General features: G+C 58.3%; 1 protein-coding gene across 2 annotated transcripts; it reads left to right on the top strand.

The window, feature by feature from the left end:
- Positions 1-9,570, top strand: ST6GALNAC4 (ST6 N-acetylgalactosaminide alpha-2,6-sialyltransferase 4). 2 transcript variants are annotated; one of them, XM_045468755.1, is made up of 6 exons: positions 2-133; positions 572-658; positions 2,182-2,367; positions 5,725-6,137; positions 7,898-8,005; positions 8,887-9,570. In XM_045468755.1, exons 2-6 carry the CDS (start codon positions 647-649, stop codon positions 9,074-9,076), a joined length of 909 nt encoding a protein of 302 aa, XP_045324711.1. In that variant the 5' UTR covers positions 2-133; positions 572-646; the 3' UTR covers positions 9,077-9,570. The 2 variants fall into 2 exon arrangements, with proteins under 2 accessions (XP_045324712.1, XP_045324711.1); XM_045468756.1 differs by lacking the exons at positions 7,898-8,005; positions 8,887-9,570 and adding an exon at positions 7,095-7,850 and having other exon boundaries at positions 1-133.
- The last annotated feature ends 800 nt before the right edge of the window (positions 9,571-10,370 follow it).

Raw genomic sequence — 10,370 nt, 5'->3', positions numbered from 1 at the left:
CTCCAGAAGCCGCGGCCGCGGTGCCGCCTCCGCCCCGGGGCTCAGGCTTTCAGCCCGGCCCGCCCGGTTTGCGGGCCATGGAGCTCCGAGCAGTGGATCGAGAACAGCCGGAGCGCCCCAGCCTACCCGTCTGGTTAGCTCCCGGCCGGGGGAAGGGGCGGTGGAATCTGGGAGAGGGGTGGAAATCTCTCGTCCTATCCTTCCTCAGGCCTCTGCGTTTCTCCCGCCCGTAGGGAGGTAGGAAGGATGGGGAGGCAGTCGGGGCTCCAGGCTGCTGGTTCTAACTGACCCAGACTCGATGGGTGACCTTGAGCCGAGGGCTCCCCCTCCCTGCCTCTCTTTCTCCATCTGCACAATGGGGATTGGGTTGGTGTGAGGTTTCCCGAAGGTCACCTGATACCAGCTCTTTTAGGATGCGGACAGCGCTGTCCCGTGTTTGGGGACTTTAAGGCGTTTGACTCCCGAAAGCCATTTGCCTTGACCCTGGCCCCATACCCTTCCCTGCCTCAGTTTCCCTGGGCAGGTTCCTCAGGGGCCTGGGACCTAGCTCTGAGTTTCTGGATCTTGGCAGGTGCCTGGCTGCCACCCCTTCCCAGCCTGAGCCCTGGAGACAGCAGCCCCCAGGCTGCTGAGCAGCGGCAACAGCATGAAGGCTCCGGTAAGTGGTGGAAGGAGGAAGGCTCTTGGGGAACTTCCGGCACAGCAGCCTCATAGCCTCTCCCACCCCAGCACTGACTCACTTTTGACCCACTGCTCCTGAGCTGAGAAGGGGAGACTGGCCTCAAAGCCCTGCCTGATCTGGCAGGCTGTGTGGCTTCAGACAAGTGGTGTTCCCTCTCTGGTCTCAGTGCCCTGTGCGCCTCCCCTGTCATGAGGAGATAACAGTACTACCTCTTGTGGGTATCCCCTAGGTCACCCAGGTGAGGCACCCACCTGGGAGGGGGATATGGTGCGAAAGTTCAGTTTAGCTGCTCTCAACTTTATTTGGGAGCTGCTGGTTGTGGGAGAGGACCCTGGATGTTGTGGGGAGTCCACCACCACTGCCTGAATCCGGGTCTCTGGGCCCCTTGCGGGCAGGGGACCAGATGCCGGGCAGAGCCTGAGGCCTCAGGGGCTGAACCCCCTCCCCCGCACAGCTGGCCACAGACAGATTTATTTTTAGAAGCTGATGTGGCTTGTGGGCAGAGAAGGGTGGGCCTCCGGCAGGATATGCCCTGGGAGGGGGGCGGGGGCGGGGAGCTGCATTTCCCACCTCTGATTTTCAGAGTACCAGCCAGCTGCTGGGTGGGTTCTGCGGGCCAGCTGAGGGACCTCTGCCTTGGGCAGGCTGGGAGAATATTAGAGCCCAGAGAGACACAGATGGTGACCAGGGTGGCCCAGCACATGACAGCAGCCGCAGGTCGTGCCCCCTATCAGGGGGCTCCTCGTTGAAAGGCTTGGTGGGGGCACTCCCTAAGAGGGCCAGCGGGCCCCCGGAGGGCGTCCTGCTTCACATGGCCTTTGGCGCATGTTTTCTGGAGGTGGGAGCCTCTGAACCAGCAGCTGTCAATTACTGAAACCATTTCTTGGGTGACACTTCCCTCTCTGCCATCCTCCTTACTCACCTGGGCTGCTGATCCAGATCGGGCACCAAGTCAGCTGGGGGAGGGGACAGGGGATGGGCACCCTGGCGGCCTCAGTCCAAGGTCTGAAGGAGGAGGGTTTGCCCTCCTGAGGGGCCGCTCTTGCGTCTTCTTGTGCACATTATAGTCTACACAGCACTGTTACGCTGGCCTCATGGTGAGCTCACAGGTGCTACCGGCCCGGAGTTTTTAGAAGAGGAAGCAGGTCCAGAGGGGTGGAGAGTTGCACCCAGGGCTACAGAGCGCGCCTAGGCTTCTGGTTAAGAGTATGGGCTCTGCAGCCTGGATTGAAGGGCCCATCCTGTTTCCATGCTGTGTGGCCTCGGGTTTTCATCCCGGATCCCTTATCTAGAACATGGGAGGAATAAAAGGGCTTGTCTCCAGGGCCTGAGCAGCCCAGAGGAAGCCCTGGTTAACTCTGGGCTCTGCTGATGTTCTGGAAGCTACTGAGCTGGGGTTTGGACCCGTGAGGCTGGAGCATGGCACCCCAGCATAAACTTCTAAGAGGAGCCCCAGGGACACCCCCCGCACATACCCCATGACTGTTTGTCTCCCCCAGGGTCGGCTCCTGCTTGTCATCCTGTGCTCCTCGGGCTTCTCAGCTGCCTACATCCTGCTGTGCTGCTGGGCCTGCCTGTCCTTCTGCCTGGCCCCCTGCCTGGACCCCCACCCGTCCACCAACTCCAGGCCCACTGTGCCAGGGCCCCTGCACTTCAGCGGATATAGCAGCGTGCCAGATGGGAAGGTGAGCTGGCCGGACAACATGTCGAGACAGGCCGGCCAGGGTGCCCCCTACTCTCTGGGCATAAGTGAGAACCAGGCGCGTGCCAGGCCAGCCTGGACCCCAGGCTTGGCCCCTCTGCTCACCAGCTGTGTGACATTGAGCCGCCACTACACCTCTGTGAGTCCCAAGTTCTAAGAGGAAGTGGATTTATTTTATTTTTTTATTTTGTAATTTTTTTTTTTTTTTCCAGAGAGAGAGAGAGAGTAAGCACGAGCAGGGGGGAGGGACAGAGGAAGAGGGAGAAAGAATCTTAAGCAGGTTCCACACTCAGCGTGGACCCCAGTGTGGCGGCTCAATTCCACCATCCTGGGATCATGACCTGAGCCAAAATCGAGAGTTGGATGCTCAACCAAATAAGCCACCCAGGCGCTCTAGAAATGTTTTTGTTTTTGTTTTTTAATTGAGTAAATATTGTCTGGCTGCTCTCAGCTGGGTGCTGGAGGTAAAATAGGTGAGTCAGCCAGAAGCTCATCCCTGGAGCTCACCCCTGGAGCTCACCCCTGGAGCTCCCAGTCTGGTGGGGGAGACAGACACCTTCACATCGTGGTGATCTGTGTATCATTTTGTGTATGTATTTTTTTAAATTTTTTCTTTAATGTTTGTTTTTGAGAGAGAGACAGAGACAGAGTATGAGCAGGAGAGGGGCAGAGAGGGAGGGAGACACAGAATCTGAAACAGGCTCCAGGCTCCGAGCTGTCAGCACAGAGCCTGACGCGGGGCTCGAACCCACGAACTGTGAGATCGTGACGCTTAAGCGCCTGAGCCACCCAGGTGCTCCTGTCTTTAGATGTAACTATGTTTGCACATAATCCGTTCATTCGGCAAGTGTGTATTTGGTGCCTTGGATGCGCCCTGTCTTGGGCTGATGATCGCTGCTGGGGATGGAGATGATAGAGAAACGTCATGTCAGCCCCAGACCTTTCCCTCTCGTGGGGCTACGGGGACCCTGGAGCTCAGGGGTGATGAGGCAGCTTTGGCCCCTGCCCCATGATGCCCCCTCCCCATGCTTGCTATGCCAGGTGCAGATTGGAGTACGTTATACCCCTCACCCTGATTTCAGTGGCCCCCCATGGTAGCTTTCTCAAAGGCATCCCATACTGACACCCAGCACAGAAAGCTCCCGGCTCTGAGTCTGATGGCTCTCTGAGCACAAAGGTCAGAGGGAGGCATGTTCAGGGACCCTGGCTCGGAGGAGACGTATTTTGGGCCTTCATTTCTCTGAGTCGTGGTTGCCTCCTCATCGGTAAGTTCTACCGATGAATCAAGAATCTTGTAGTTTCTACCTCTGTAGAGTTGCTCTGCTGATCTAACTGGGTGATCCGTGGCCAGTGTTCACAACAGGTGCCATGTAAATATTTGATCAAGATGTAAAACCACCGGGGGTTTGGCCACATGGGACAAGAGGTGGGGTGGGCCGGGTAGATGCTGTCCCATCTTCCGTGGTGGTGGCCAGTGTTTATTTCAGACACTCGAGATCATGCGGATATGGGCTCGAGGTGGCCAGATCCTCTGGGTTTCTTAAGAGAAGCTGGAAATCCAGGTTTTGGATATCCGGAAAAAAATCTGATTGCAGTTAAATAGTTTAAAGCCCTTGCGTGGGACAAGCTGAATATCTCCTGGGGCTAGCAGTGACCTCAGATCTGAATAGACCACAGTGGGCAGGATAGGCTCAAACTGTGGGCAGAATAAAGGAATCGTGCTGTCTTTTGGAGGCATGGAAAATGGGCCTGTGAGTCCCTAAATCAACATTAGGTCTGATATAAAATATCTCAGAGAGGAATACAGGACCATCGTAAACCCATGTCCTCTGGGGAGGGCATGGAGACATGGGGTGGGGAGCAAGTCTTTTTCTGGGACCCCTGACCCCTGACTGCCAGTGAACGTTTGTAGACATGTTGGCTCAGCTTCAGCTTCTCGGGGGATAATGAGATGGTTGGGCCCTCACTGTCCTCTGGGTCTGGGCTAATCATTCCCCAGGCAGTTTTATTTTATTTTAATTACTATTTAAAAAAATTGTTTTAATGTTTATTTATTTTTGAGATAGACCGAGCCTGAGTGGGGGAGGGGCAGAGAGAGAGGGAGACACAGAATCCGAAGCAGACTCCGAGCTCCGAGCTGTCAGCACAGAGCCCAATGAGGCTCAAACTCACGAACCCTGAGATCATGACCTGAGCCGAAGTCAGACACTCAACTGACTGAGCCACCCAGGCGCCCCTAATTATTATGTTTTTATGAGAGAGAGAGAGAGAGAGAGAGAGAATGCACGTGAGTTGGGGAGAGGGGCAGGGAGAGAGAGGCAGAATCTCAAGCAGATCCCACACTCAGTGCAAAGCCCCACTCGGGGGCCCGATCCCACAACCCTGGAATCAGGGCCTGAGCTGAAATCAAGAGTCAGAGGCTCAACCGACTGAGCCACCCAGACGCCCCTCCAGGCATTTTTAATTGAGTCCTCTCACAACCTGGTCAAGTAAATGCTATTTTCATCCCCATTTGACAGATGAGGAAACTGAGGCTCAGAGAGACAGAGGAAGTGGCAGGACCAGGATTCAGGCTCCGAGCCAGACGTTCTCAATGTTGTGAAACCCTAAAGACTAAAGACCCTTCCTTTACTTACAAACCGGGCACAACACGAGTGGGGCTCAGGCAGAGGAGGGAGTGGCCTAAGAGTCATTGTGAAGAGCCGAGGTTCATGTTTACTTAACAAGCACGTATATGACCCCCAGTACCAGTGTGTGCTAAGTACCGCTTCAAGTGCTTTATAAATGTTTGCTCATGTAACCGTAATAAAGAACCCACAATGGGGCGCCTGGGTGGCTCAGTCGGTTGGGCGTCCGACTTCAGCTCAGGTCACGATCTCGCAGTCCGTGAGTTCGAGCCCCGCGTCGGGCTCTGGGCTGATGGCTCAGAGCCTGGAGCCTGCTTCGGATTCTGTGTCTCCCTCTCTCTCTGCCCCTCCCCTGTTCATGCTCTGTCTTTCTCTGTCTCAAAAATAAATAAACGTTAAAAAAAAAAACAAAAACCCACGATGGAGGGCGTATTAGGGCCTCAGCAATAGGGAAAAGGGACATGAAGGTGGCCGATGAGGAAGCATGGGGCTCTGAACACAGAGTCTCAGCCCTGCCACTTGCTATCCACGTGACCGTAGGAAAGTCACTCCCCTGGCCCAGCCTCAATTTCCTTATCTGCAAAATGGGTTGACGCCGGACCCGCAGCTGATACAGGGGCCATGTGAAGGCGGTGGCTGTTACCGGGTGGAGGGACGGGGAGGTGGGAGCTGTGTGCTCATGCCTTTCTCTTCCTCTCCGCCTCTCCCTGCAGCCGCTGGTCCGAGAACCATGCCGTAGCTGTGCCGTGGTGTCCAGCTCCGGCCAGATGCTGGGCTCGGGCCTGGGCGCGGAGATCGACAGTGCCGAGTGCGTGCTGCGCATGAACCAGGCACCCACCGTGGGCTTTGAGGCGGACGTGGGCCGGCGCAGCACCCTGCGCGTGGTCTCGCACACGAGTGTGCCCCTGCTGCTGCGCAACTACTCCCACTACTTCCAGCACGCCCGTGACACGCTCTACGTGGTGTGGGGCCAGGGCGGGCACATGGACCGGGCGCTGGGCGGCCGTACCTACCGCACACTGCTACAGCTCACGAGGATGTACCCGGGCCTGCAGGTCTACACCTTCACGGAGCGCATGATGGCCTACTGCGACCAGGTCTTCCAGGACGAGACGGGCAAGAACCGGTGAGCCTGGGGCCGGCCTGCGGGGGGGTCTCCCTGCTGGCTGGGGACCTGCCTTCTCAAGCCGCTTCTTGTCCATCACGGGTCTGCTCCACCGGGCGCCGGGGTTCGGCAGTGAGGGAGGCAGACGTGCTCCTGCCTCTGATGGGGGACGGAATCAGAGAGACTGTCGTCCGTCGAGTTAGCACTTAGATCAAAAAGCCCCAACGGTGGCCGGCCTTACAAGCACAGGCTAGGGGAGCACTGCCGCGGGGAGCGGTGTCGGGAGCTCTGGCCTCGGGAGGGGATACTCCCTGGGATCTGAATTGGCCTCTGAAGTCCCTGCCAGATGACAGAAGTAACAGTGACCGTAGAAACGGACCTCTTCCTGCACCAGGCACTGCCTTAAGCCCTCTGTGTTGAGGATCTCCTTTCATCTCACACTCAGACTCCTCCCAGCCTCCTCCTCCACACGCTGGCTCCTCCCACCCCCACCACAGCTCTGGAAATCCGGCCGCCAGCCTCCAGTTTCCCAGCCAGAAACCTGGGCTTTGTACCCGCCTCCTTTCATTCCATCACCTGCGGCATATGGGGGCCTCTTGACTCTCCTGTGCCCACAGGTGCCACCTGGACCCAAGCCACCATGACGCCCCAGCCTCCCCTGCGCTTGTAGCAGCCCCTTGCTGCCGCCACTCTTGCCCCCTTGCAGCCTGAGCGCCAACCGCCTGCAACCTGACGGAGGCTTCCCTTCACGTGGAGAATAAAGTCCAGGCTCTCGTCCCTCCCCTCCCCTGGCCTGTAAGCCTCCCACGAGGCCCGCCTCCGTGATCTCATCATCTCCCTTCTCTCAACCTGCCCGTCCTCTGGGCCTCCTCACATCTCTACACTGGCTCTCACCTGCAGGGCTCATACATGTTTTCCCTCCGTCTAGAATGTTCTCCTCTCACGCCTCCCTGTGACTGACTCCTTCTTGCTATTCAGGTCTGGATGGGATGTCACCTCATCAGAGAAGCCCTCCATGACCACCCCGTCTGAAGGTGCCCTTCCCTGCCTGACATCCTTTGTCCCCTTCTTGTCTCAGCATTCCTGGCCCTCCCTTGAGAATGTTAGCACCGGCCGTGGCAAGTTCCTGGCCACCCAGTTTGAAAGAGTGAGCCACCCCATAACCCTTCTGTCAAGGTGGATGTGAGCAGCCCTCGTCTGGGAGGGTAACCAGTGCTGGTGCATTGAGAGAGTCGAGCCCTGGGCTGCCCACGCAGTCCCTCGCTCCCAGTTGGGTGTGGGGACCAGGGGAGGTGCTGAGCTGACGGTGTTCCCTCCCCATAACGACCTATATAATTCTCCCCATTCCACAGACGGGTCAGTGAGGCTCAGAGAGGTTTGTGAGCAAAGCTGATACCCTAGGGCAGATGTAGGGTTTGAATTGAAGACCAGCTTGAATTCAGACAGGGGCCTTCCCCACTCTCACCCGCTGTGCTCGGTGGCCTCACACGATCGTCTGGGGGTTTGCTCAAGCCCCGTGTGGGTGGTGAGGGGCTGAACGAGCCTGGGTTGGCGTCCAGCTGCATCTCTTTCCTGCTGCTGATCTCGGGCTGGCTCTGTCCCCTCCCCAGCCTTCCCCAGGGCCCCCTCTGTAGGGGGTCAAGGGGAGGGCCCTTGGCTGGGAGGGTGACCAGCGCTGTGCCTGGAGACAGCTGAGGCTGGGCCTGTCGCACAGCCCCTTCCTTGCTCAGACCCGCGTTGGGGAGGGACGCGGCTGCGCTGACTGTGCCCCTTCCCGCCAGGAGACAGTCCGGCTCCTTCCTCAGCACCGGCTGGTTCACCATGATCCTCGCCCTGGAGCTGTGCGAGGAGATCGTGGTCTACGGAATGGTCAGCGACAGCTACTGCAGGTGAGGCCAGCCGGGTCCTGGGCGGGAGGAAAGGCCGGGGCGGGGAGGACCGTGGGCCCCCTGTCCTGGCCTCACCCTGGGGGAGCTTGGGGCATGGGGCGCGTGGGCTCCCCCGTGGGCGGCTGAGGCTCAGACACCCCTGGGGCCCAGGGCCTCCCTTTCCTCATATGTAAAAGAGAGAGCGATCACACCTTGCCCAGAAGGTTGTAGAAATGTTTAGAGAGAGAATAATCTACCGAGGTGCTCAGAAGGGCATCATCAGGCACCAGCTGACATGCGTGCCAGTGATATGCTGCGTCGAAGCTGTTGCCGTTGATATCACAATAGTTCAGTATTATTGTAAGGAACATATGCACAAGGGACAGGACGAGCCCCGGGTCTTTGTTTTCTGTTCTCTTGGAGCTTGCTTGGTGAGCACGTGGGCCAGATGACAGCCCATGTGCGCCCTCTGCCATGGCCCCGGGCCAGACGGCCAGTGTGCACGGTGCTGATGAGCGGGTGGGGGTGCAGCCGCGGGGACTGACGGGACGCTCACCAGAAGCCCAGGACCCGCAAGGCACTTTGCAATCTTACAGCTTTTTGACCCGTGGTCTCGGGTGACCGTCTGCGTTTTACAGACGGGTTATTTATGCTCACAGAGTACGTCTCCAGCCCAGAAGCGGCCAGCTTGCAAGAGCCAGAGCCAGGGTCGAACCCTGGCCCGTGGGATCCGTGGGCTGCCCTGCGCCTCCCCTGTCTGTCCTGACCTTCCCCGGGACCAGGCATGGGGGTGCTCCGGCGGGGAGTCCCTGGTGAGGGGGCTGGTCGTGGTAGGTGGCAGGGGGTGGCGGGAGGCAGGCGAGCTTAGGTGCCCCACGCCTGTCCCTCTTCCCCACCCGCAGGGAGGAGAGCCACCCCTCGGTGCCTTACCACTACTTTGAGAAGGGCCGGCTGGACGAATGTCAGATGTACCTGGCCCACGAGCGGGCGCCCCGCAGCGCCCACCGCTTCATCACTGAGAAGGCCGTGTTCTCCCGCTGGGCCAAGAAGAGGCCCATTGTGTTTGCCCACCCATCGTGGAGGACCCAGTAGCCCCATCGCCTAGCCAGCCACAAGGCCCTCACCGGGCCTCTGTTCCACACTCCACCGGAAACGTTTAATTTATGGATCCTGTCTCCTGCCACATGCCTAGTGGACCTAAGGTCCCTTCTGGCCCTACCCTGGGGACACTTGGAGCCATCTTAGGCCTCCCGACTTGAGGGGGAGAAGAGGAGGACTGTGGTGACCTTTGCAGCCCTTCCCTGCACCCCACTTTCTGAGTAATCCAAATCTTCATTTTGGGGTTCACCCCCCCTCTGGGTCTGTCCAGTGGCCTTTGCCCCCGGGGCTCATGGCCCCTCAATTCACCAGCATTGTGATCTTCGATCTTTCAACAGCCCTGGTCCTTCTTCACTGTCCCCCCTCCACCTGCCTTTGGTGCCACATTTCCCAGGCTGGAGCGTGGGGTTCGTTGGGCGAAGGGGCCTTTGAACTGTGACTGCCAGGGCCACCTCTGGAGTGTACGGGTAAACATGTGTTTTCTGGAAGCCTGTCTGAAGTGTGGTCATGTGTCTGGGGGTGGGGATTGGGGCTCCTCTCCCTGCCACAATCCCATAACCTGTTGACTCGAGGGCGGGCTGGGTCCTTGGGCCCCTCCCCGGGCCCACAGCCGGCTGGACTTCTGGCATTTAACCTGCCCACGTGTTTCTTCCCCAGGAGCCTACCTGCTTCCCCGCCAAGTCAGGAAGCCTCTTCCTCACCAGGCCGGGAAGTCTGGCTCCCTGGCTGCACTTGGCACGGGGAATGCCCCACCTCAGCAGCTTCCAGGGTACCCCTTGTCCTGTACCAGTGGGAGGAGAGTCCAGAGCTTGGGAGGAAATGACTCAGGGTGGGAAGGAAAGTGCCCCACCCCGTGTCACCTCCCTGCTCCGTGGGTTAAATTCCGAGGATCTTGCCAGTTAAATCCCCTGTTAACTCTGAAGTTGGTCACACTGCAAGAAAGGCAGGCAGAGCTTCAGTTTCCTGACCTGTAGGGTGGGAAAAACAGACTCACCAGTAAACAGCAAGGGCTGGTGAACAAGGGTCTGGGGCCACCTTGGGGAGCAGGACAGAGTTAGCACATTTTACAGATAAGGAGAAGCCACTTGGCTGAGCCAGGAGAGCGAGGGGTCTGAGTGCCTGGGCCCTGCACCAGAGGGCTGGGGAGAGCCCGTGAAAGTACTTAACTACCCCTCCCTCCCTTTTTCCTTTCCTTTCCCTCCCTTCCTTCCTTCCTTCCTTCCTTCCTTCCTTCCTTCCTTCCTTCCTTCCTTCCTTCCTTCCTTCCTCCGCTCCCTCTCTCCTTGCC

Source organism: Leopardus geoffroyi, chromosome D4, assembly GCF_018350155.1.
Source record: "Leopardus geoffroyi isolate Oge1 chromosome D4, O.geoffroyi_Oge1_pat1.0, whole genome shotgun sequence".
In the NCBI taxonomy this organism is placed as follows: Eukaryota; Metazoa; Chordata; class Mammalia; order Carnivora; family Felidae; genus Leopardus; species Leopardus geoffroyi.
The sequence above is the reverse complement of the archived record's forward strand: the minus strand, read 5'-3'. Positions and strand labels throughout refer to the sequence as shown.